We start from the raw sequence: 21,122 nt of genomic DNA, 5'->3' as shown, positions 1-21,122 counted from the left end.
GACTACTAAAGCAGGGGCCCCAGCCCCCAGAAATGCAAACTCAATCTCAGTACCCACCTGTGGTGCCCCCAACAGGCCGAGGCCGGGCCACTGAGGGCATCTCCTCTGAGTAGATCCCTCGGGCAGCATATGGAGTGTCAGATGATGACTGTGGCTGTGGGGGTTCAGGGGGGACCAACTCTGAAGACGGCAGCAACCCTGGGCCAAAGCTAGGCCTGCTGGGAGAGCACAGCACACATCAAAACCCCTTACCCTGGCTCTGGGATTTTATTAGGCTACTCCCCTCTACGTGGATTACATCAGCTTCAAGTCATTATGGATCTTCTTCCCAGGAATATAGGACATTCTCTGGCTGCCTAAGGGGTACAACTTTCCTGTTTGTTCAGGGTCCTACCTCACTGCTAAGTCTGAAAGACTGCCATGAGAAGAAAGGAGGGGGGCGAGAGAGGGAAGAGGAGGGAAGGGGAGAAGGGGGGAAGGAAGGAGAGAGGAGACAGGGGAGGGAAGGGGAGGGGAGAGGAAAGGGGAGGAAAGGGGGGGAAGCATGTGGTAGAGCCTCACTTTTCAGTCTGGCTGCCCACTTTGCACCCCAGAAAGATACAACCCAGACATGGTTGTTGGATATTTACTTTTGGGTTTTCATTTTCAAAAGAAAAACTCTACAATCTCACCTGTCCAACAAGACTGAAAACCAGTCCAAGAAAGTGTCCTCAAACTTTTAAAGTTCTGAAGCCCTTTAAACTTAGAATAAAACATTATCAAGGGCTCCTAAGACCTTTTGTTTATGCGGGGGACTCTATCCTTCAATATAAACTAGATCTATTATGAGTTAAAACTAAGACCACTCAAAAACACTTTAGACATCTACTAAAACTACTAACCTATTAAATCTAGAGTATCAGTCCTCATGGAGTAAACTACCATCTCCAATCACCTCCAAATTAGTGAGTAGCACTTTAGATTTGGTTCAAATGCCCCTGACAGAGGACATCTCGATTCTCACAGTTTTTCATTATCTAGAGAACATGCTATTGGTCTCTTTGTCAAACCTATACATTCTTTTTTTTTTTTTTTTTTTTTTAATATTTTATTTATTTATTATATATGAGTACACTGTAGCTATCTTCAGACACACCAGAAGAGGGCATTGGATCTCATTACAGATGGTTGTGAGCCACCATGTGGTTGCTGGGATTTGAACTCAGGACCTCAGGAAGAGCAGTCGGTGCTCTTAACCACTGAGCCATCTCTCCAGCCCAAACCTATACATTCTAATCTTACCTTACATATTTAATACAGCATATTACCCCTGTACGAAGTGGAGAACATACGTTTAACTTTTTAACCAATATAAATGTTGGTTTTTGTACAATGTTAAGTCAGCATGGTAGTAACTTTCTTTTTAAAGTTGACAGCGCATTAAAGTTTCCAAAACTTCAAGTTATATAGATGCAAATGTAGACATATATTTATTTATTTATATTACTGGTCATATATAAAAGACCAATAATACACCAACTGTGGTGGTACACGCCTTTAATCCCAGCACTTGGGAGGCAGAGGCAGGTGGATGTCTGTGAGTTCGAGGCAAGGCAGCTAGGGATAGAGCCTGCTTTGCTTTGTTTTTAAAGGCCAGGAACAGCGTGTGACAGGCAGCAATAGCTTTTACAGGTTCTGCCATCGTTTTAATAAAACTGGAGACATTCTGCACACTCCACTAAACAAAACAAAACAAAAAACTGAAGAGGGCTGGAGAGATGGCTCAGCGGTTAAGAGCACTGGCTGCTCTTCCAGGGGTCCTGGGTTTAATTCCCAGCATCCACATATCAGCTTGCACCTGCCTGTAACTCTTCTTCCAGGAGACCCAACACCCTCACATAGACATGCATGCAAGCAAACACCAATGCACGTCAAATAAAAATAAATAAATCATTTTAAAATGAATCATTTTTAGGGGTTGGGGATTTAACTCAGTGGTAGAGCACTTGTTTAGCGAGCGCAAGGCCCTAGGTTTGGTCACCAGCTCCGGGGGGAAAAAAAAAGAAAAAAAAAAAAAAAGAATCATTTTTAAATCCCCCCAAACAGCAGTTTTCATGCATCTTATATCCAGTCAGCTGATATGTGTTACTCTAGGAGGAGGCTCTGCCCTCACAGAGTGTGTTCTTAGGGTGGAGGGGATGCTAAGATCTTTCTAGGAAATACTCAGGTCAGCATTTCACACTGTTTGATACCACACTGAAACTGGAGGTGGACTCTGACACAGGACTCTGAAGGAGTTTCTACACTCTACTCCATTAAAACCCACGTCTCTGTCTGGTGACACTGTCCTTTGGAAAATGCAAACTATGACGAATCTACAGATGTAGGCACACGTAACAGTAAGAGAACCCACTGAGGCCATCCAGAAAGGCCTGTAGAGGCTAGGGCATTGTCAAGTTCACAACTGCAGGAGGTAAAACTTAACAAATACATAATTTTCACTTGAGTAGGCAAGACAGAATTCTTCTTCCTGGACAAGTCTGTTACTATCCAATTAAAATTTTTTTCTGTTTAGATTTATTTAATTTTATGCATATGAATTTTTGTCTATGCGTGTGATTGTGTGTGTGTGTGTGTGTGTGTGTGTGTGTGTGTGTGTGTGTGTGTGTGTGTGTCTGGTTAGATCAAGAAAATCTACAATCCAATTTGCTAACTGTTCATATTAACTGAAAACTGAGTCTATAAAATAAAAACAGTAGCCTCCAGAGAAAGCCACGATGGGATTCCTTCTGGAAACCTTACCTTGGCAATGGGCCCGATGGGGGAGTCATCCCGTAGTCTTCGTATCTCTAGGCAAAATTCAAAAGAACACAAAGATAAACATGTAATTCTTATTTGAAAATGACAATATCAAGCCAGGTGTGGTTGTAAATGTCTTTAGTCCCAGCACTTGGGAGCAGAGGCAGACAGATCTCTGCAAGTTTGAGGCCAGCCTGGTCTACAGAGCTAGTTCCAGCATAGACAGGGCTACATGAGAAACCCTTAAAAAAACTAGAAAGGAAGGAAGGAAGGAAGGAAGGAAGGAAGGAAGGAAGGAAGGAAGGAAGGAAGGAAAAGATAATATCAAACTTAGGCCTTTAGGGTCAACTTGCAGGAATAGTACGATTATTGTTACTGAGGAGTGTTTCACTATATTGCCTTAGCTAACTAGGACCTTACTATGTAGAGCAGGCTAGTCCTACACTCAAGAGATCTACCTGCCTCTGCCTCTGAGTGCTGGGATTAAGAGAATGTGCTACAATGCTAGCAAGAAATGATTGTTTTATTTGTTTTGCTTGTTGTCAGTTTTGTTTTGTTTTGAGATAGGGTGTCTCTACATAGCCATGGCTGTCCTGCAATTTACTCACTATGTAAACCAGGCTGGCTTGGAACTCACAGAAATCACTTGCCTCTGCTCCCAAGTCCTGAAATTAAAGGCAAGCACCATATTACCCAGAAAGAACTGTTTTCTTATTAAACATTGGAATGCTACTGGGGCCCTCAACGGCAAACGTCGATGCGAGTTTTTCAATTAATTACTTATAATTCTTTTTAACTCCATGAGTAAGGGTATTCTGCCTGGATGTACCTCTATGGAGCACATGGGTGCAGGGTCAGCAGGGGCCAGAAGGCATTGGAGTTACAGACAGTTGCGAGCCTCCAGGAATAGTTGACAAAGGTTGTCTCCCATCTCCTAAATCTATTCTTCACATGATTGATTGAGTGTTTGCCTTACTGTGCCTAAACTTTTCACTTCCGCTTAATCTCATCCGTCAAGTCTTGGGATTTTTCTGTGTGCTACTGAAGCTGATTTTTAAAATTAAAATTTTAAAACTGGGCGAATAAAGTTGCTTTCCATGGAGAAGAAAGGCTTCTGGGTAAAAATTTAACAAATGAATGACTGATCCATGTAGTCAGTGTATCATTAACTTACTAAGAGTCGGCCTGGATGTGGACAGTATTAAAGAGTATTTACATGCCTAGCATGAACAGGAGCCTATATCTAATGCCTACCACCATGTTTGTTTTTGGGTTTTCTGTTTTTCAAACAAAACAAAGTAAAACAGATCCAAAGCAGTTTGGGCTAGGAATGTTGTCCAGTGGCAGACTATTTGCTCCGCACAAGAACAACCTGAGCACAATTCCTGGCAATACAATGAAAGCAATTCTCAAAGTATTTGTCTTCTCTCTCTCTCTCTCTCTCTCTCTCTCTCTCTCTCTCACACACACACACACACACACTCTCTCTCCTCTCTCTCCCTTCTCTCTTTCTTTCTTTCCTTCCTTCCTTTCTCCTTCCCCGCTCCAAGACAGGTTTCTCTGTGCAGCCCTGGTTGTCCTAGAACTCACTCTGTAGACCAGGCTGACCTCGAACTCACAGAGTCCATTTGCCTCTGCTTCTCAAGTGCTGGGATTAAAGGTGTGGACAACCACCTGGCTAACTTTTGCATTTTTTAATCACGATTGTTTCTGTTTGTTTTTGTTTGTTTGTTTGTTTGTTTTCTCCTTCTAAAATTACTGTCTTTCATCTCTTGTCTAAAAACTTGTCCCCACTTGGGCTGAGGATGTAGCCTCCCCTAGCAAGGCTTCCCAGCAATTCCCCAGAAACCCCTTGTGAAACAAGGCTGGAGACTGAGACCTGCAACCCCTGCATTCGAGGGAGAGGCAGGGGATCAGAAGTTCAAGGCTATCTGTGCAACAGAACATGCTCTGGGCCAGCCTGGGCTACAAGAGACCCTTTCTTTTCGATTATTTTCTTTAACCTTGCAATAGGTGACTCAACTAGTTTAGAGCACAGTTAAAATGTCACGTTTGTAATAACAAGATGTGTGGAGTTGTCAGGGTGGCATTGAACAATAAGCCCATCTCGTAGCAAAGCTTATTTTAATGAAGTTGACTGATTTACCACTTACATGCCCAGTTTGCAGCTAAAGTCTATGAACAAGGAAGTCTGTTGTTTTGTTTGTTACATTATATTGAGTTATCCAGGATGGTTTGTTTACATAACACAACATTGATGCAAAGACAGATCGGTTTTGTTTCCTGAGACAGGGTTTCTCTGTGTAGCCCTGGCTGTCCTGGAACTAACTCTGTAGACCAGGTTGGCCTTGAACTCACAGAGGTCCACCTACTTCTGCCTCCTGAGTGCTGGAATTAAAGGTATGTGCCACCACTGTCCAGCCTGAAATCCACTACTTTCTATGCTAACAAATATTAATGATAAAAACAATTGATAAGCTTTAAAGAAAGGCCTACCCACCTCAGCAAAAGGCAGGATGGGAAGCTGATATTTGCAAACATTTGTCCCTATCTGGGCTTGGACTAGTGCCATGGGAACATCTCCAGGATTAGGTGGTCCAAGAACAAGTTAAACAATTCGATCCATTTACAGAAATCAATGAGAACATGCCCTGATGACCTATCTCCCCTTCAGGATCCTGCGAGGGAGCTGGGAAGAGATTTCCTTGAACACCAGCTGCATCTTCCTCAAATATCAGAGCTACACGAAAGGCTGCTTCCAACACTAAGAATCCACTGTAGAAGATAAAAGCTGAGACCTACCAAGCAAGCTTCGAGTCTCATAAAATGCAGCCAAGGTCTCACAAGGAGCCTTCAAGTGACAGTGAGGTAACATAAGTCAAGCACTTTGCCCAGCAGAAAATTTCAGGAGGCCAGTACTCACGCTGCAAGGGTTGTTGGCCGTCTGAGCAGGACTGTAGAAGGACCCCCATTGCGTGGCTCGCCTCTCTTCCCTGGAAGGGGTGCTATTCACAGGCAGGCTGGCAGGCACCCCAGTACCCACTCCCATAGCATTGGTGGGCTGGCTGCTGGGAGCCACAAGAGCAAAGGCGTCATCCAGGAGAGAGTGCATGGTCTGACGTGCCTCCTCGATGGACGGCTGAGGTGGGATGTACTGAGAGGCTGAGAAGGGCAGGCCGGGATACCTGCCCAGCTCTGCAGAGGAGGGCGTCTGGACATCAGCTGGGAGGTCAGGATCAGACTGTGTGAGAAGCAAGGGGGAGAATAACATGTGTGCTTCCATGGGGCGCAGGGTAAAGCATGAAGCAAAATTCTGGGGCGAAGTGGGACTTAAAAACGGTCCTACTTTGTGGTAAAGGGTTTGTCGTAAGAATTAAAAAATCATCTCTCTTAATAGACATCACGTTTTGTACGGGGTAAGGACTTCAACTGAGAAAAACCAAATGAGAATATTCAACAACTTGTTTTCTGTAAAGCTCAACTGTAAAACAGATTTCAGACCCGGGGGCGGACATCTTCACTGAGACAGCCTAAGCAGCCACAAATCAGACTTCAAGGTGCACACGCTAAAGAGATCCAGTCAACTTCCCACCAGTGTAACACCAAAAGGCGGAGAAGACTATTGACAGTAAGAAAACACCATGCATGTGTAGAAATAATTCAGTACCCCTTTAAGAACTGCTTACAATAGTAAATACTAACAAATATTCAGAAACCACATCTCTAAAATAAAGATAGCAGAGTAATTAAGAGAAGTTGAATGTCCTGTCCTCCTGTTAGATAAAAATCAGAGAAACAAGGTGGTATATTTTTTTCCCAATCTTTCTTCTTTTTCATTTTATTTACTGAATCAGGGTGGCTCTACAGAGTCCCGGCTGGCCTGGAACTTCCTATGCAGATCAAGCTGGCCTTGAACACACGGCGATCCCCCTGTCTCTATAGTCAGTGCCTGTATTAAAGGCATACAGCACTATGCCCAGCTAAAGATTTACTTTATTTTAAACCCTGTGTGTGTGCACATGTGCACCGAGCACACCAAGACCCCAGCATGTGGCGTTCACCTACACTCTAGGCCACTCCCATCGCATCCTTCCTGGCCACACTTTAAAGAAGAGACAGTTTAATTTTGGGAGCAGGACAGACAGGTTCTGAGGCTGGGAAGGAAGGGCAGTTCCTTTGGGTTCCCACCGGCACAGGAATCCCACCAGAAAACCACCAGAGAGCCACAGGTCAGAACTTCCCACGACTCCGTCTCCTTGCTGCCTCTTGAGAATTTGAAAGTCAAGAGTCCCCTTTCCCACATCCCACCACCTGGCTTAGTGCCTCACATGGGGACAGAACTCAACAAATGAACGCCCATGGAGTTAAGTTTCCTAAGGAAGCTTGGGTTGGAATTTAAATTCTACTCTCTTGAATTCAGGTCTGCTGATCCCATTCTGCTTCGAGACTGATTCATCCAGACATGGACAACAACCAACTCATCCCAGATAGGGTACCAACAACCCAGCCAATCCTACTCAAGTGTAGCTTGGTGAGCCAAGTTCAACTTGGACTTCCTTACGGAAGTGAGACTTAAAGGGGCATGGGCAACTGACAGACAGCTATGCAAGCAGGAAAACGTTTGTCCTGGCAATGAGTAATCCTAAGGGGAGCCTTGCGTTTCCTGGGCCTCCTCCTGAGATGCCCAGGATAAACACAGCTGCTCTGATCTCCGATGGCAATGGTCATGACCAGAGGACAGCATTTTACAACAGATTCCTGATCCTGGCATTCTTCAGACATACACACTATAACGCAGGTCATGCCTTGCAGTGGCTGTTTTAAAGTCCTTAGTGGGCTCTTAGAAGACTGACTTCACATCCTGGTTGAGATGCGTGCCTGCTGCCCTGGTTTAATCATTAATGGACCTTCCTTTCTCTTCCAGGAGCATCTGGTTTGGACACTAAATGTCAGTAAGGGGTCAACAACCTTGTAGCTCTTTGTTGCTGATGTTGTTTTAAGGAGACAGGGCCTCTCTCTCTACCTCCAATTTCCTGGACTCAGGCCAACTGCTTGGCCGCCACCTCTCAAGCAGCTGGGACTGTGGATGGGCACCCGCAGGCCTGGAGCCAACAGAAACGTTCAGTGAAGAGCCAGACCATAAATATTTTAGGTTCTGCAAGTCATAAAAGTCTGTCACAAAGCAACTCAAAAAGCAGCCAAAGACAGCATACAAGCAAGGGCGTCTTACAGAAAGGCCCAGTGTTGACCAAAGCAGCCGGCTGGATGTGCCCCGAGGGCAGAGGTCTTCCAGGCCTAAACTAGAGAGGTGACTGGATAGAAGGGGTTGAGGATTTTGGAGGACAGCCCTCAAGAAGTTATTTTGAGAGGAAAAATGGAAAATTCCAGATAATTTAAAACTCTGTAATACACAAATGGTCTTGAAGGTTAAAAAAAAAAATCTAGTTAGTAAGAGGTGAACTCTGGGAAAGGCATTATTTTTAAAACACACATCACAGAATTTCAGGGAGAGTCAGAAGTTAAGTATATCTAGGGATGATTTTCTGAGCAGGAGTCTTTGGAAAGGCAGCCCTGGGGACAAAGCAAGAAGACCTCTGAGGAAACCCTTGCACTCTCTGTAAAAGGCGAAAATGAAGAAAACAAAGAGAGATCCAAGCTAGGCAACATGGCTTCTGCCTGCCACCCCAGCTAGGAGTTTGAGGCTAGCAAGATTTTGTTCCCCCAAATTAGGTTAAACCCAAAAGGAGGGTCCAGGACACCACGAGGGACACCACGAGGGACACCACCAGGCTGCTGTTGGTTGTTGGTCATCAATGAAGAGGAATAAGGCATCCAAGGAAAACCAAACTCTCTACAGAGAATTCAACCTGGGGCTGGAACTCAAGAGCTGGAAAACAAGCCTCACCTGCAGGCTCCTTTGAGCAGATGAACCCAGGCTAGGAGAGGCTGGGCGGGAAGGAAGGAAGGCTGTTCTATTAGTACAGGAGCACTGGCTGACGGACTATCCTGAAGACCTACAGGGCAGTTCCTACGGACTGAGCCTAACACCACCAGCGTCCAGACACATGCTTCCAAACTCTCCAGCAGAACAGGAACACCCATCTGCTGCCGAAAAAGCTGGAGAGTGAGTGTGTGTGTGTGTGTGTGTGTGTGTGTGTGTGTGTCCATTCCTCCCTGGTCAGGGGCCCTAAATTCAGAGAAAGGAGAAGAAACGACTTGATTCTTCGCTCCACAGAGGCATCTATAATTAGCAGCAATTGCTCACAAGAACCTCATGAGGGGGTCATGAAGGGTCAAGTCAGGCTTCAGAGCTCACTGAGCTCCCAAAGAGGAAACTTTCTTCCTGATGATCTTGACGAACTTAAGACATTAGCCGATGTCAGTATGGTGTTTGCCACATTTTAATAAACGTTTTAAACGGTCTTCAATATTAGTTACGTGTCAGTTAGGGGAAAAAACAGAAACCTTGGGTAAACATCAGTGCTCCAGGGCAACTGTGTCTCATCACAGTTCCTTCTCTGAAGACAAGCTTGTTGCTATGTCACACAAACAAAGCTGGCTCTCCAAGTGTGCTCGGCACAGGAGGGCTGAGTCCTTTATGCTCCCGCTGCTGCCGGCGAGCGGTGTCCATCAGACTCCGCTTCGCTTTCCCAGGGCATCTTTGTGTCTCCTGCTAATGGTTCCTTGGGAAGCTAGGTTTCTTTCCTCCTCAGTGGAGCCTGTGTGTATACGTCAGTGTATACTGTGGAGCCTGTGTGTATACGTCAGTGTGTACTGTGGAGCCTGTGTGTATACGTCAGTGTGTACTGTGGAGCCTGTGTGTATACGTCAGTGTGTACTGTGGAGCCTGTGTGTATACGTCAGTGTGTACTGTGGAGCCTGTGTGTATACGTCAGTGTGTACTGTGGAGCCTGTGTGTATACGTCAGTGTGTACTGTGGAGCCTGTGTGTATACGTCAGTGTGTACTGTGGAGCCTGTGTGTACTGTGGAGCCTGTGTGTATACGTCAGTGTGTACTGTGGAGCCTGTGTGTATACGTCAGTGTATACTGTGGAGCCTGTGTGTATACGTCAGTGTATACTGTGGAGCCTGTGTGTATACGTCAGTGTGTACTGTGGAGCCTGTGTGTATACGTCAGTGTGTAAACGTCTACCTTCATCACCTCCAAAACAGGCTGTCTGTGTGCCTTTCCATTTGAAAACTAAGATTCTCCTTCTTTGATCTACATTAAGCTCTTTTCCCCATGAAAAGTATACATTTATATAGAGAGATATATACATACACACATGTATACACACACATAAGTCGACCCATCCCTAATGTAGCCTCAGGATGCTCAGTGGATAAAGTCTGCACTAACATCCCAGCATCTCCAGTATCTGAATCAGTGTGGTCTCCGGTATTCTGGATAAAGGAGACTGAACTGAACGAGTCACCCTCTCCTTAGCTCCTCAGGGATACGAGCGTGGGGGTACACGGACAAAACAGGAAACATCCAAGAAACCTGAGCATCCGTCTGAGCAGAGAGAGGAAACCTGGACACTCCTGCTCTTCCAATTAACGCCAAACAGCTCCCATTCCGAAAGCAGAGGTGGGTTAGTGTGTCACACAGCAGCTCCATCTACCCTGGGTGCTGCACAGCCTGCTGGCTTGGCACCCACTTTGTACTCTGCACTCTCTCGTCTCATTGAGACGCCCTCCCAGGGCCCCCGCCATGTTTCCCAAGGGTCTGGTGTTACGTACTGGGCATCCAATGTAGGCAGAGTTGTGCACGCCCGGGGGTCGCTTGTATGTGCCGTCACTGTCTGTGGTGATGAGTCTGTCCTTCTCTGCATCGGCGGGGCAGCCGTTGACCTGGTGTTTCCGGCGTGGCTTTGGGGAACGTTTCATCCGTGAGCTGATAGGAAAAACAGAAATTATCCTCACAGGGCTGGTCGATTTACCACAGGAAAAGGCCCAGGGATTCTGACAAAGTAACGGCCAGGGTTTGGGCCCTGTGGAGCAACCCAGCTAAACAGAGACAACAGAGCATTCTGTACTCAGGGCATCATTTAGTGACAGAGCCGGTCAAAAAGCAACAGGTCCATCCAAGAGGGGGTGATACCTTACAGATGACCTGAATGGTTGAACAGACCTGAGACTCAGGAGGGACATGAGCAGAGGCTACAAAGTGCCAGCCCAACAGGCTGAGGGACGAAATTGGCTGCAGGTGAATCTGAGGGGGAGGATGAGAGAGCTACCCACTGTAGTCACAGCTCTGTCTGTGTGTCTGGCTGCAGACAGAATGACAGTACGAAGAAGGCCCCACCTCCTCAGGGGTACAGATGTGGACAGAGAATGACAAACTGAATATTTTATTTACATAGGTGTTGTCTGGTCCACAGAGGCCAGAAGAGAGCATTGGATGCCCTGGCACTGGAGTTACAGATGGTCGAGAGTCACCACGGAGGTGCTGGGGATCGAACCTAGGTCCTGTGGAAGAGCAGCTACGGCTCTGAAGCCCTGAGCTATTGATCCACCCCCAGTGTTTACAGAAAACACACCTACACTGGGGCAGGAGCTGGCAGATGGGAAGGTGAAACCAAAGACTGCAGGAGGCGGTGGGAAAACAAACATGGAGACCCGCCACACTGCCGTGATGATCCAGGAGAGAAAGACAAGCAAGGGAGGTTTAAAGTAGGAGGGGCGGGGACATGGAGGTGGGGTCAGGGAAGCTGGCTGTGTGTGCAAGGTTTTATCAGACCGAGGAAGCCACCTGAGACTGATAGTTCAGGGAAGTGGAGACTAGGAATCTCCTTCCTCCCTAGTTTCTTCCCTCCCCAGGAGCGAGCACACTTCCTGCGTGCCTGCCTACCTCTACAGAAACCTCTTCAACTCACTGACAGACTGTCGCCTGAAGTTGACCAGGGTTTCTGTCCTAGGCTCTAGCCTCCTTCCTGCCCCGTGTCTAGTCTGCCTGTCCGCCACATCCCTAGGGCCCCAGCCAACCTCTTCCTGGGCTCTATGAACACAGAGGGCACACTGGCTGCAGGGTCCAGGATCTTGTCAATCTGCATTTGTGCCCTGCGGTACACTCGGTGCCGCTCCTTGGTGTCACCGGAAGACAGGTCGTCCACCACCGGGAACTCGTAGTGGCCTCTGCGTTTGGCACGAAGGCGAATCTTGTTGCGGTGGTGCTCTATCTCCGACTTGTGGCGCAGCGCCGACTGGATCTGAGTGCGGGGGTGAACAGCAAGGACCATCACACAGGGTGTTTCCTCAGGTTTCTGGGACCCTTCCTCTGTAAAGCCCTTTTAGAGTTAGTTGTTCCCTTTCTCCGACTGCGCCCTTGCTCTGTAGGCTTGATAAAGGTGACAAAGAATGACCATTGCCTGCACTGAGTGGGAGAAAGCCAGCCGTCCATTAATGATCACTCGCTTAGGGAAGGCTGACCAAAGCCAGTGTTCCAGAGCCAGGGGCAGCTGAGGCAGCGTGCATGGCTCTGAGGAGGAGCCGTCTCAGGGCTGCTGCCTCAGTGCCTTCTGTTCATCCTGTCAGGATCTATCACTCTCCCCGAGTAGTGGCGCAGTTTAAAAAAGAAAAATCAATTGTGGGTGGTGGGAGGGCTCCAGGGTCCTCGCCACTGGCACAGGAGCTACAAGCAGCTGATGACGTCTATGAGAGGAAGAGACACCTTTTCTTCAAGGATTCAGCTACTGCTAAGCTGGCCACGTGCGTGTTCAGTGGATGGGCTTATTATGAATAACAACAATGAGAAGACAGCATGGAGTTGGGAGGGAGATAGGTTAGGAAGTCTAGGGAGAGATGGGGGGATGGATACATTGTATCAAATATGGATACGTGTATCAAATATTCAAAAAATAAATCAAACATTAAAAAATAAAATATAGGGGTGTGTTTGTGCATGTGTGCAGATGTGTATGCATGTGTGCACATGTGTCTGTGTGCATGTGTGTGCAGGGGCGGGGGGGGGGGTCTTACTTGTTTTGTTTGTCGATTCTGAGAGAGGTCTTACAGACCAATCAGAGCATCCCAGGAGTGAGCCTTCTGTGTCAGCCCGCAGGGTGCTGGGATCACAGGCCTAAGCGGCACCCAGTCTGTAGGGTTCTGAAACAGGCGCACTGCAGTGGTGCAGGCTCTTAGCAAGGGTCTGATGCTGGACCTTCCACTCATCTTCTAACACTGACCAGATTAAGACACGAGCTTTTTAACCTTCACAAAAGTCAAATACCTCCTTGTTGATTTTGTTGGTTTCTGCCACTCGGTCAGCCAGGACGGGGTGTGGCACTGGTGGAGCTGGGATAGGCTGCATGGCGATTAGCTGGATCTTACTGGGGACCCGCCGGCTGGCCTCTGAGGTTCGGGAGATCCTGTCCACATGCTCGAAGATGGAGGCCGAGGAATGCTGCTCATTTGTGGAACTGGGCAGCGGGGCGCCTGGAACAGAGGGCAGGAACATGAGCAGGAAGGCCCCAGAAAGCATCAGCAGGAGTCACGATCATGCAGCATCCTCGGCCCCCAGTCTCTGACCAAAACAACTAAAATCTCCCTAGTTCACTGCAGATGGTCTGTGTTAAATTATCTCTTTCGCCTTCATTAAAAAACCTACAAACGAGGGATGGCAAAACGGCTCAGCGGGTAGAGAGGCACAGGTCTTATGGCTTGAGTTCAATCCTGGATCTCATGAGGAGGCAGAGAAAACTGACTCTTGTAACTTCCCTACATGTCATGTGTACATCTGTGCATGCACAGACATGCTGCACACACACACACACACACACACACACACACACACACACACACAGACTTAATAAAATTACAAATGCCTCTAGGAGGGATGTGAGAAAGTCACCATGAAACTATGTGTCAAAGTCACTCTACTGTTTTTTCTACCTGCAGTTAAAAACCTTAGAGAAAAGGGAAGCTCGTCTGAGAGGAGCGTTTCCATTGCATGTGTCAGGCCCCAGCTTCAGTGTCCAGAGCCACAAAACAAAACATGAAACATCTGAGCTGGGCACGCACCTGCGATCCTAGCCCTTGGAAGGTGAGGACGGGAGGAGCACAAGTTCAAGTCATCTCTAGCTACCTACCAAGTTCTAGGCTAGCCTGGGCTACACGAAAGCTTGTCTGAAAAGGGGGAGCAGGGGGAGGACTGGAGACCGGAGCTGCTCGGCAAGTCAGTGAGCAATCTTTAGAATTTTCACTGAAAATCTTTACAGCAGCTTTGAGCATCCACTTTCCTCCTGGCACTCAGCGGCATGACAACAATTAGCTGTGAAAGCATCACTCTGAAGTCTTCCCTCTGCGTGGGGCAGGGATTGGTTCCAGGACACTGCAGCTACCGAAGTCCATCAACTGGACTCAGTGTCTTCTAAGAGACGGTGCAGTATCTGCCTGCACACAAGACCCAAGCACATGGTGCTGTAAACTCTACATTATTTCTAAATTGTATACGATTGTTGATACAATGTAAATGCTACATTAACGATTACATTAACATTTAAAGATAAGTGACGAGAGGTTACACACACATGGAACATATATGCAACTTAATATCTATATTTTATCTATAGTTGTTGGTTGAATACAGGCAGCATGGATATGGAGGGGCTGACTGTACTGGAGGGGGAGGGGGAGGGGGGAAAAGATAAGGGGACAAGAGCTGTAACACTTCAGGCCTTTCACTCTCAAGAAGCATGAGAAGAAAAACTCGCCCTTAAAAGGAATTAGTTCCACTCTAAGGGGACTGAAGAGTTAAAAAGTCAGGTTTGTGTTACGTGCATTTTACTTCAATACTTTAAGTCATCAGCCCTATAAAGATGAAGAAATGTATACACACAAAAACAACAGACAAGCCAGGCACTGTGCACCCTTAATCCCAACACTCAGGAAGCGGTGGCAGGTGAATATGTGTAAGTTCAATGCCAGCCTGGTACACATAGTGTGCTCCAGACTGGCTAGGGCTACATAGTGAGACTCCATTTCAAAAAGACAAGAAAGAAACGCAATATAAACCGAGACTGTATCTTATATAATGACTGACTTCCTCCGATTTCTCATTGTCAGCAATGAGGAATTTCTCTGGTGATTGTATGTAGAAGAAGCAATCCCAGTAAAATTTAACTTTATAAAGAAAAAGGGGACATGGAGAGACCGCTCAGTGGGTAACAGCACTGGCTGCTCTTGCAGAGGACTAGGGTTCAATTCCCAGCACCCACAGGGTGGATCGTGAGCAGCTGCAGCTCCAGATCCAGGTGATCTGATGCCCTCTTGAGTCACCAGGCACACATGTGATGGACTGACATATATGCAGGCAAAATAACATCTACATAAGGAAAGGAAGGAAGGAAAGAAGGGAGGCAGGAAAGCAGGCAGGCAGGAAGGAAGGCAAGAGGGAAAAACGAGCTCAAAAGAGGATAAGAAGATCGAAAAAGCCAGACGCCAAAGAACAACTGGTACTCTCTCTAGCCAGTCAATTGTGGATGCCCAGACACTGTTTTAAAATAAATGGCCAACAGGAAGAGTGAGAACAGTTAGAAACTGTTTATAATCAAAAGCCAATGATTTGCAGCCCCTGGTGGAAGTGGGAAGTGTGTGTGTATTGGGAGTGGGGGGTTGGGGAGGGTGGGGGGTCCTGAATATAAAAGAGACCAGGAGCTGGCAAAGCCGTAGGGAAGGGTGGCTGATGTTTTATCTAGAGAATGAACGCCAGTGCTCTTTAAGTTTCGGGTTTTCTCTTGATTCGGGTTGTGCCTATGTTATCCCAATGAAGAAATGAAGTGCATGCTTCCCGACAAGTGGCCCCTCCCAACAAGACGGTTGTCTGATATACTTGGGCTCTCCTTCTATGCCCTGAGAGAGCTGGGTGACCTGAACTGCAAGCCAGCAGCCAGGCACTCCACTTAACCAGCGGCAGCTCCTCAAACTGCAGGATTAGAGACTGAAAGGAGATTAACCTTGCCAGCCTAAGACAGAAAAGTCACAAAGTTGGCCCCTGGCACTCTCTCCCGCAGGGTGGCGGAGCTCTCCTCCTGCTTCTGAGTCTAATGACTCAATGGGGAGCTCCCCCTGTACCATCCGTCATCTGCCTGGATCCCACCTGAACCGCAGCCTGGGAGTGGGAGTCCATCATCCTGTCAGCTGAGGTCGCACAGCTCTGCTAGGTCATTCACCAGCTATGACCTTCAGGGCAAGGGATGCCCAGACCTCAGGCTTCTCTGCCAAGCTATCGGGGAAAGGCAGGAAAGTAAAGGAAATCCCCCAGCTCCTGTATTGTCCAGGACCCAGCCCTTCAAGATACCTGGAAAGGGTTTTATAACTGTGCATTAAATTATACTACATATCATGCTATATATTATACAATTAAAAAATTGCTTTGGTGATAACAGCCAATGGGAGCCTAAGAGATGCACAGAGATAAATGTGTGCCTTAAGGCACGTAAGGATTTTGGATCAAAAAGCCTTTCTCTTTCAAAGTTATTCTTAAAAAGTAATAATATAAATTACACCACATCCAAGAAATCATTGACTACGATCAATAATATGTCGTCTACTATAAAATAGCCCAGAAGTGACTGCCAAGATGGCTCTGAGGGTAAAGACACTTGCTGCCGATCTTGACCACCTGAGCTTGGGCCCAGAACCCAGTGCACAAAGGAGATTAATGACATCTGCAACTTGTCCTCTGAGCTCCACTTATGCATCGTAGCCAGTGCACGTGCGTACACACGCATGTACAAACACACACACACAGTGAACAAATAAATGTAAATAGTTTCTAAGCACCGTGAGAGACTTTAAGTGTTCTCACATGAAAACACATTGATTGTGATGAGTATCTCATCACTAAATAACGATTTCACTGTTCTAAGGGGTACACAGACATATTTTAACCTATAACACATTAAACATAATGTTGGGAGAGCAGCTGTTGTTCCTGTGGCAGATCCAGGGTCAAGCTCCCAGCATTTACCCGGAGGCTCACCCCTATCTGTAACTAGAACCCCAGTTCCCAGGAATCTAATGCCCTCTTCTGCCCTCCCTGGGCACCAGGGTATGATGTACTCATACATCCAGGCAAAACACTGGGACACATAAGATTTTAAACGTCTTAAAAATGTTCTTAAAAATGATGTTATAGGTATATTTTAAAACAAGTAAAATTTTGAAATTAGAGGAAAACTTAATTTCTGCTGTTTAAGACCCCACAAAGGAGGCATCATACAGAGTAGTGTCAGGTGCACCAAATGTCGGAGGAAGGGGACTCCTGAAGTGCTGTGATGGGAGACTATTTAAGAAAGAGTTTCATCAGTTACAGACAACCCCCACCACCGCTAACTCTGGTGACCCCCAGCCACCCTGTGAGGCTGAGGTCACTGACCAATCGATGACCCTCGTCTCTGTCACTAAGCACAGCCCAGGTGCTCAGGAAAAACCCCAGGTGAGGACCAACTGTCGGCAGTCACGACTCAGTTTACAGTAGTCTTTCTTGAAGAGGCCTCTGGGAATTGCCTTTGTGAGAAATGGAGAACTAGGCTTAAAGATCTGAATCATTTCAGAAATGAGCCTTCCACATTACCTCACACCTCACCTATGCACCTACTCTGCTTGAGACAATGCATCCCTTCACCTGGCAAGGACCTTATCAGGAGCCACGATCAACGTCCTATCAGTCCCCAGGAGAAATGTTCCCACCTGGAGCTTGTGGAACTCAAGTGGATGAAGATCTAACCACTCAGAACCACACTTCAGATAGTCACACTGGCATGAGGGAGACCATCAATCAAGAGAGCGTGGGGGAGGGGCACAGAGTGGCAATGCACACTTGACACGAGCACCCAGGAGGCAGATGCAAGTGGATCTCTGGGAGTCCAAGGCCAAGCAGGCCTCCCAGTGAGGTCCAGGCCACTCAGAGCTACACAGTCAGAGCTATGGACTGAGGGCTTGTCTCAGCACCTGCCTCCCTCCAGAAAACATTTGGCAGTCCATCTCTACCAACTAGCTGTACTCCTGAGGACAAGGACTGGGTAGGCAGGGCCATGGGGAGGACCGTATTGCCACCCTAGCCTGGCCACTCTTACTCAAGGGCACACGGCCCCTCCGCTCCCACCTCTCTCCCCACATTCTCTTCAGTGATGGCAGTGGGAACAGATATGGCTCCCCAACTGCAATGATCAAGAGCATAGGACCCTGTTGTTCAATCAGTCACCTCTGTATGTCTCAGAGATGGACGTAAGGGCTGCATGACACTCTAGCCAGCAGGGCAGGGAACACAATCAGAACACAATTAGGTTTGAATTTGCCAAAACACAAAAGAGCAGCCTTTTATGAGTGTCTGTTGCAAGAGGGGGACTGAAAATGGCTTGCCAGGGACCTTAAAGCCAGTCACTGGGTGTGGCACATGCAGTGGTGACAGGGAGCACTAGTCCAAAGAACGAGGTTCCTGGTGGTTCTCAACAACCTCCTCCACTCACGTGATATGATGCAGAAAAAGGATTTGAATAAAAATTTTAAGAAAATAATCCAGGTACTGTAATTCCAGAACTCAAGAGAGGACCACTAGTTTGAGGTCCAGCCTGGGCTGTGTGGCAGCCACAGTCCCTGATCAGCATGTGCAGAGTGCAGAGCCCTGACTTCTCGTTCTCTCTCTCTCTCTCTCTCTCTCTCTCTCTCTCTCTCTCTCTCTCTCTTCCTCCCCTCTTTCTCTCTCTCTCTCCACACACACACACACACACACACACACACACACACATTCATAAATGGTATTTAATGAAGCTCTACACAAAAAACTCCAAAATACCTGTGGTAGCCCCAAAGCTATGGCGACTTCTAAGAAGGTGTGGGAGCTTTAAAGTGAGTTGGTATTAGCTTTGCAGAACACAGACACAACACATAGATGCTGGCTCCATGAGCACCATGCTTTCAATTACGGTGGCAGCCCCTGAGCTCCTGGACTCCCAGGAAGCTCCAATTCCCTGTCCTGCCTCACAGGCAGTGGGCTTTTAGCCCCGATTCTGAAGGCAGGCCGAGTGCTGCTTGGGTTTGCTCCCTTCATAGGATTCACTGGCGAGCTTCTGTCAGAAGGGGTAGAGGTGGACACAAGGAACAGTGCAAGCCGACTACGGTGAGCAGTCGGCAGAGAGTGAGAAAGGCTTTCTTTCTCAAGTATTTCTTTCCCAGGACTGAAACAAGATTTTAATCCTGCCTGTCTGAAACACAGCACCTGGCCACTATGGTGCTAAGTAAGTTTTAAGATTCGGTGAAACTGGATCCCAAGGAAAAGCTTCTTCGCTTCCTCAAAATTACAAGAGCCCGTGGGGAGGGGTGGCAAGGATGAGTGACAGTTGCATGGGGTGGGGTGTGGCCCTGCAAGGCCCTGGGGGTGAGTGTCAGGGGTACAAGGTTCCCTTGGGCCTTGGGCCAGACTCTCTCCATGTACAGAATGTCATTTGTCTGTGCTGAATTTTCAAACACTGACCTATGTAACCTAACAGAGTGAGGATGGGGCTGGAGATGGCTCCGAGGTCAGCCACACTTCCTGATCTTGCAGGGGCTTCAGACTCCAGCTCCCAGCACCCACGCTGTGGTTCACAATCATCCAAAACTGTAGTTCCAAGAGCTCCAATGCCCCCTTCTGACCGCCACGGGCACTGCATGCTCATGGTGTGATTACATACACACAGCAAAACACTCACAGACATGAAACAAAATAAATGTAAAAACAAAAAGCAACAAAACATTTTCAAGTAAACGCAGCTGGGTACGATGGCATGTATGTACATACATACATATACACACATACACACTCCAGCATCATACCCAGCAGTAGGCACAGGTGGAGAGAACACCGCGAGTGCCAGGCCGGCCTGAGCTACTTACTCTATGCCAAGACCCCAAAGTCTCCAAAACAGTAAGCACAAAACCACCTTTAAATCCCTTATCTCTGAACTGCTGAAACAGGATCCTCAGATAAAAACAAAGCCCCCAGGCAACCCACCAAGAGCAGCTTCATTTTAAACAACCTAGTAAGCTGAAGCGGAGCTCCTGGGGGACCCAGGCAGGTGGCTCAGTGGGTAACAGTGTTCACTACCAGGACAGACAACCTGAATTCATTTCCCAGAACCTATGTGTTAGAAGGAAAGAAAAATTCCCACTAGTTAGTAGTTCTCTGACCTTCATGTGCACCATGGCACCTGTGTGCCCATACGCATACACATATAATAAATAAGTAAATATATACACACATACTACATACATACATATACACACATACACACATACATACATACACACACATACATACACACATACACACACACATGTACACATATATACATACATACACACATACACATACACACATACACACACACACACACAAACACACACACACACACACACACACACACACACACACACACACACACACACACACAAAAAACACACACACACACACACATATACACACACACATATATGTACACACATACACACGTACACATACACACATACATACACACATACATACACACATACATACATACACACATATATGCACACACATACATACACACATATATGCACACACACATACATACACACATACATACACACATACATACACATATATACATACATACACACATATATACATACATACATACGTACATACATACATACATGAAGGCAAGCTGTCAGCCAGGCATGGTAGAGCATGTCTGTCCCTCACTAGTCAGGAGGTGAAATCAGGAGCATCCAGATTTTTAGGCAGAGCTGGGCTTCATGAGACTATGTCTCCAAAAACCCAAAACGAAATAAAGTGAAACCATGACACGTTGACACCGCTCCAGGGACTACTGCCAAGGCAAGGAAGGCCTGTGGGCACAGGCGTCTGTTTGGTTGTTTGGTTGTTTAATTGGTATCAGACCCAAAGCAATGAGCTCTACAGTGGGGAGACCTTTGCTTTGTGCCTGGCCTGCAAAGATGGCTGAGCCATCTGATTACACCCAACCACCTGCTGAGAGAATGATCTAGAAACACGACTGCACTCGATGAACCTGACAGACAGACAACTTCCCAACAGTGACGTCCTGGAACTGCTTCCTAAAAAATATCGCTGTTTCGACAGGCAGTTTTAGGACTATAGTTTCCATTAAATTCTCCTGCTTGGACACTACATTAGAACGAATATCTACTTTTAAGACACAACTCAGTGGGCTGGAGAGATGGCTCAGTGGTTAGGAGCACTGACTGATCTTGCAGAGGTCCTGAGTTCAATTCCCAGCAACCACATGGTGGCTCACAACCATCTGTAATGGGATCTGATGCCTCTTCTGGTGTTCCTG

General features: G+C 47.1%; 1 protein-coding gene across 2 annotated transcripts in view; it reads right to left on the bottom strand.

Moving 5' to 3' along the window:
• Positions 1–21,122, bottom strand: part of Kiaa1549 (KIAA1549 ortholog) — a 121,544-nt gene that overhangs the window by 4,759 nt on the left and 95,663 nt on the right. For both annotated transcript variants that reach the window (XM_032906739.1, XM_032906740.1), the window contains exons 13-18: positions 13,010–13,215; positions 11,767–11,990; positions 10,522–10,675; positions 5,702–6,019; positions 2,782–2,828; positions 58–215 (exon numbers count right to left, since the gene is read on the bottom strand). In XM_032906739.1, the coding sequence (XP_032762630.1) occupies positions 58–215; positions 2,782–2,828; positions 5,702–6,019; positions 10,522–10,675; positions 11,767–11,990; positions 13,010–13,215 (1,107 nt within the window). The remainder of the gene's footprint in view (positions 1–57; positions 216–2,781; positions 2,829–5,701; positions 6,020–10,521; positions 10,676–11,766; positions 11,991–13,009; positions 13,216–21,122) is intronic.

The sequence above is a fragment of the Rattus rattus genome, chromosome 6 (genome assembly GCF_011064425.1).
Source record: "Rattus rattus isolate New Zealand chromosome 6, Rrattus_CSIRO_v1, whole genome shotgun sequence".
NCBI lineage: Eukaryota > Metazoa > Chordata > Mammalia > Rodentia > Muridae > Rattus > Rattus rattus.
Note: the sequence above shows the minus strand (reverse complement) of the source record. Positions and strands in the feature narration are given on the sequence as shown.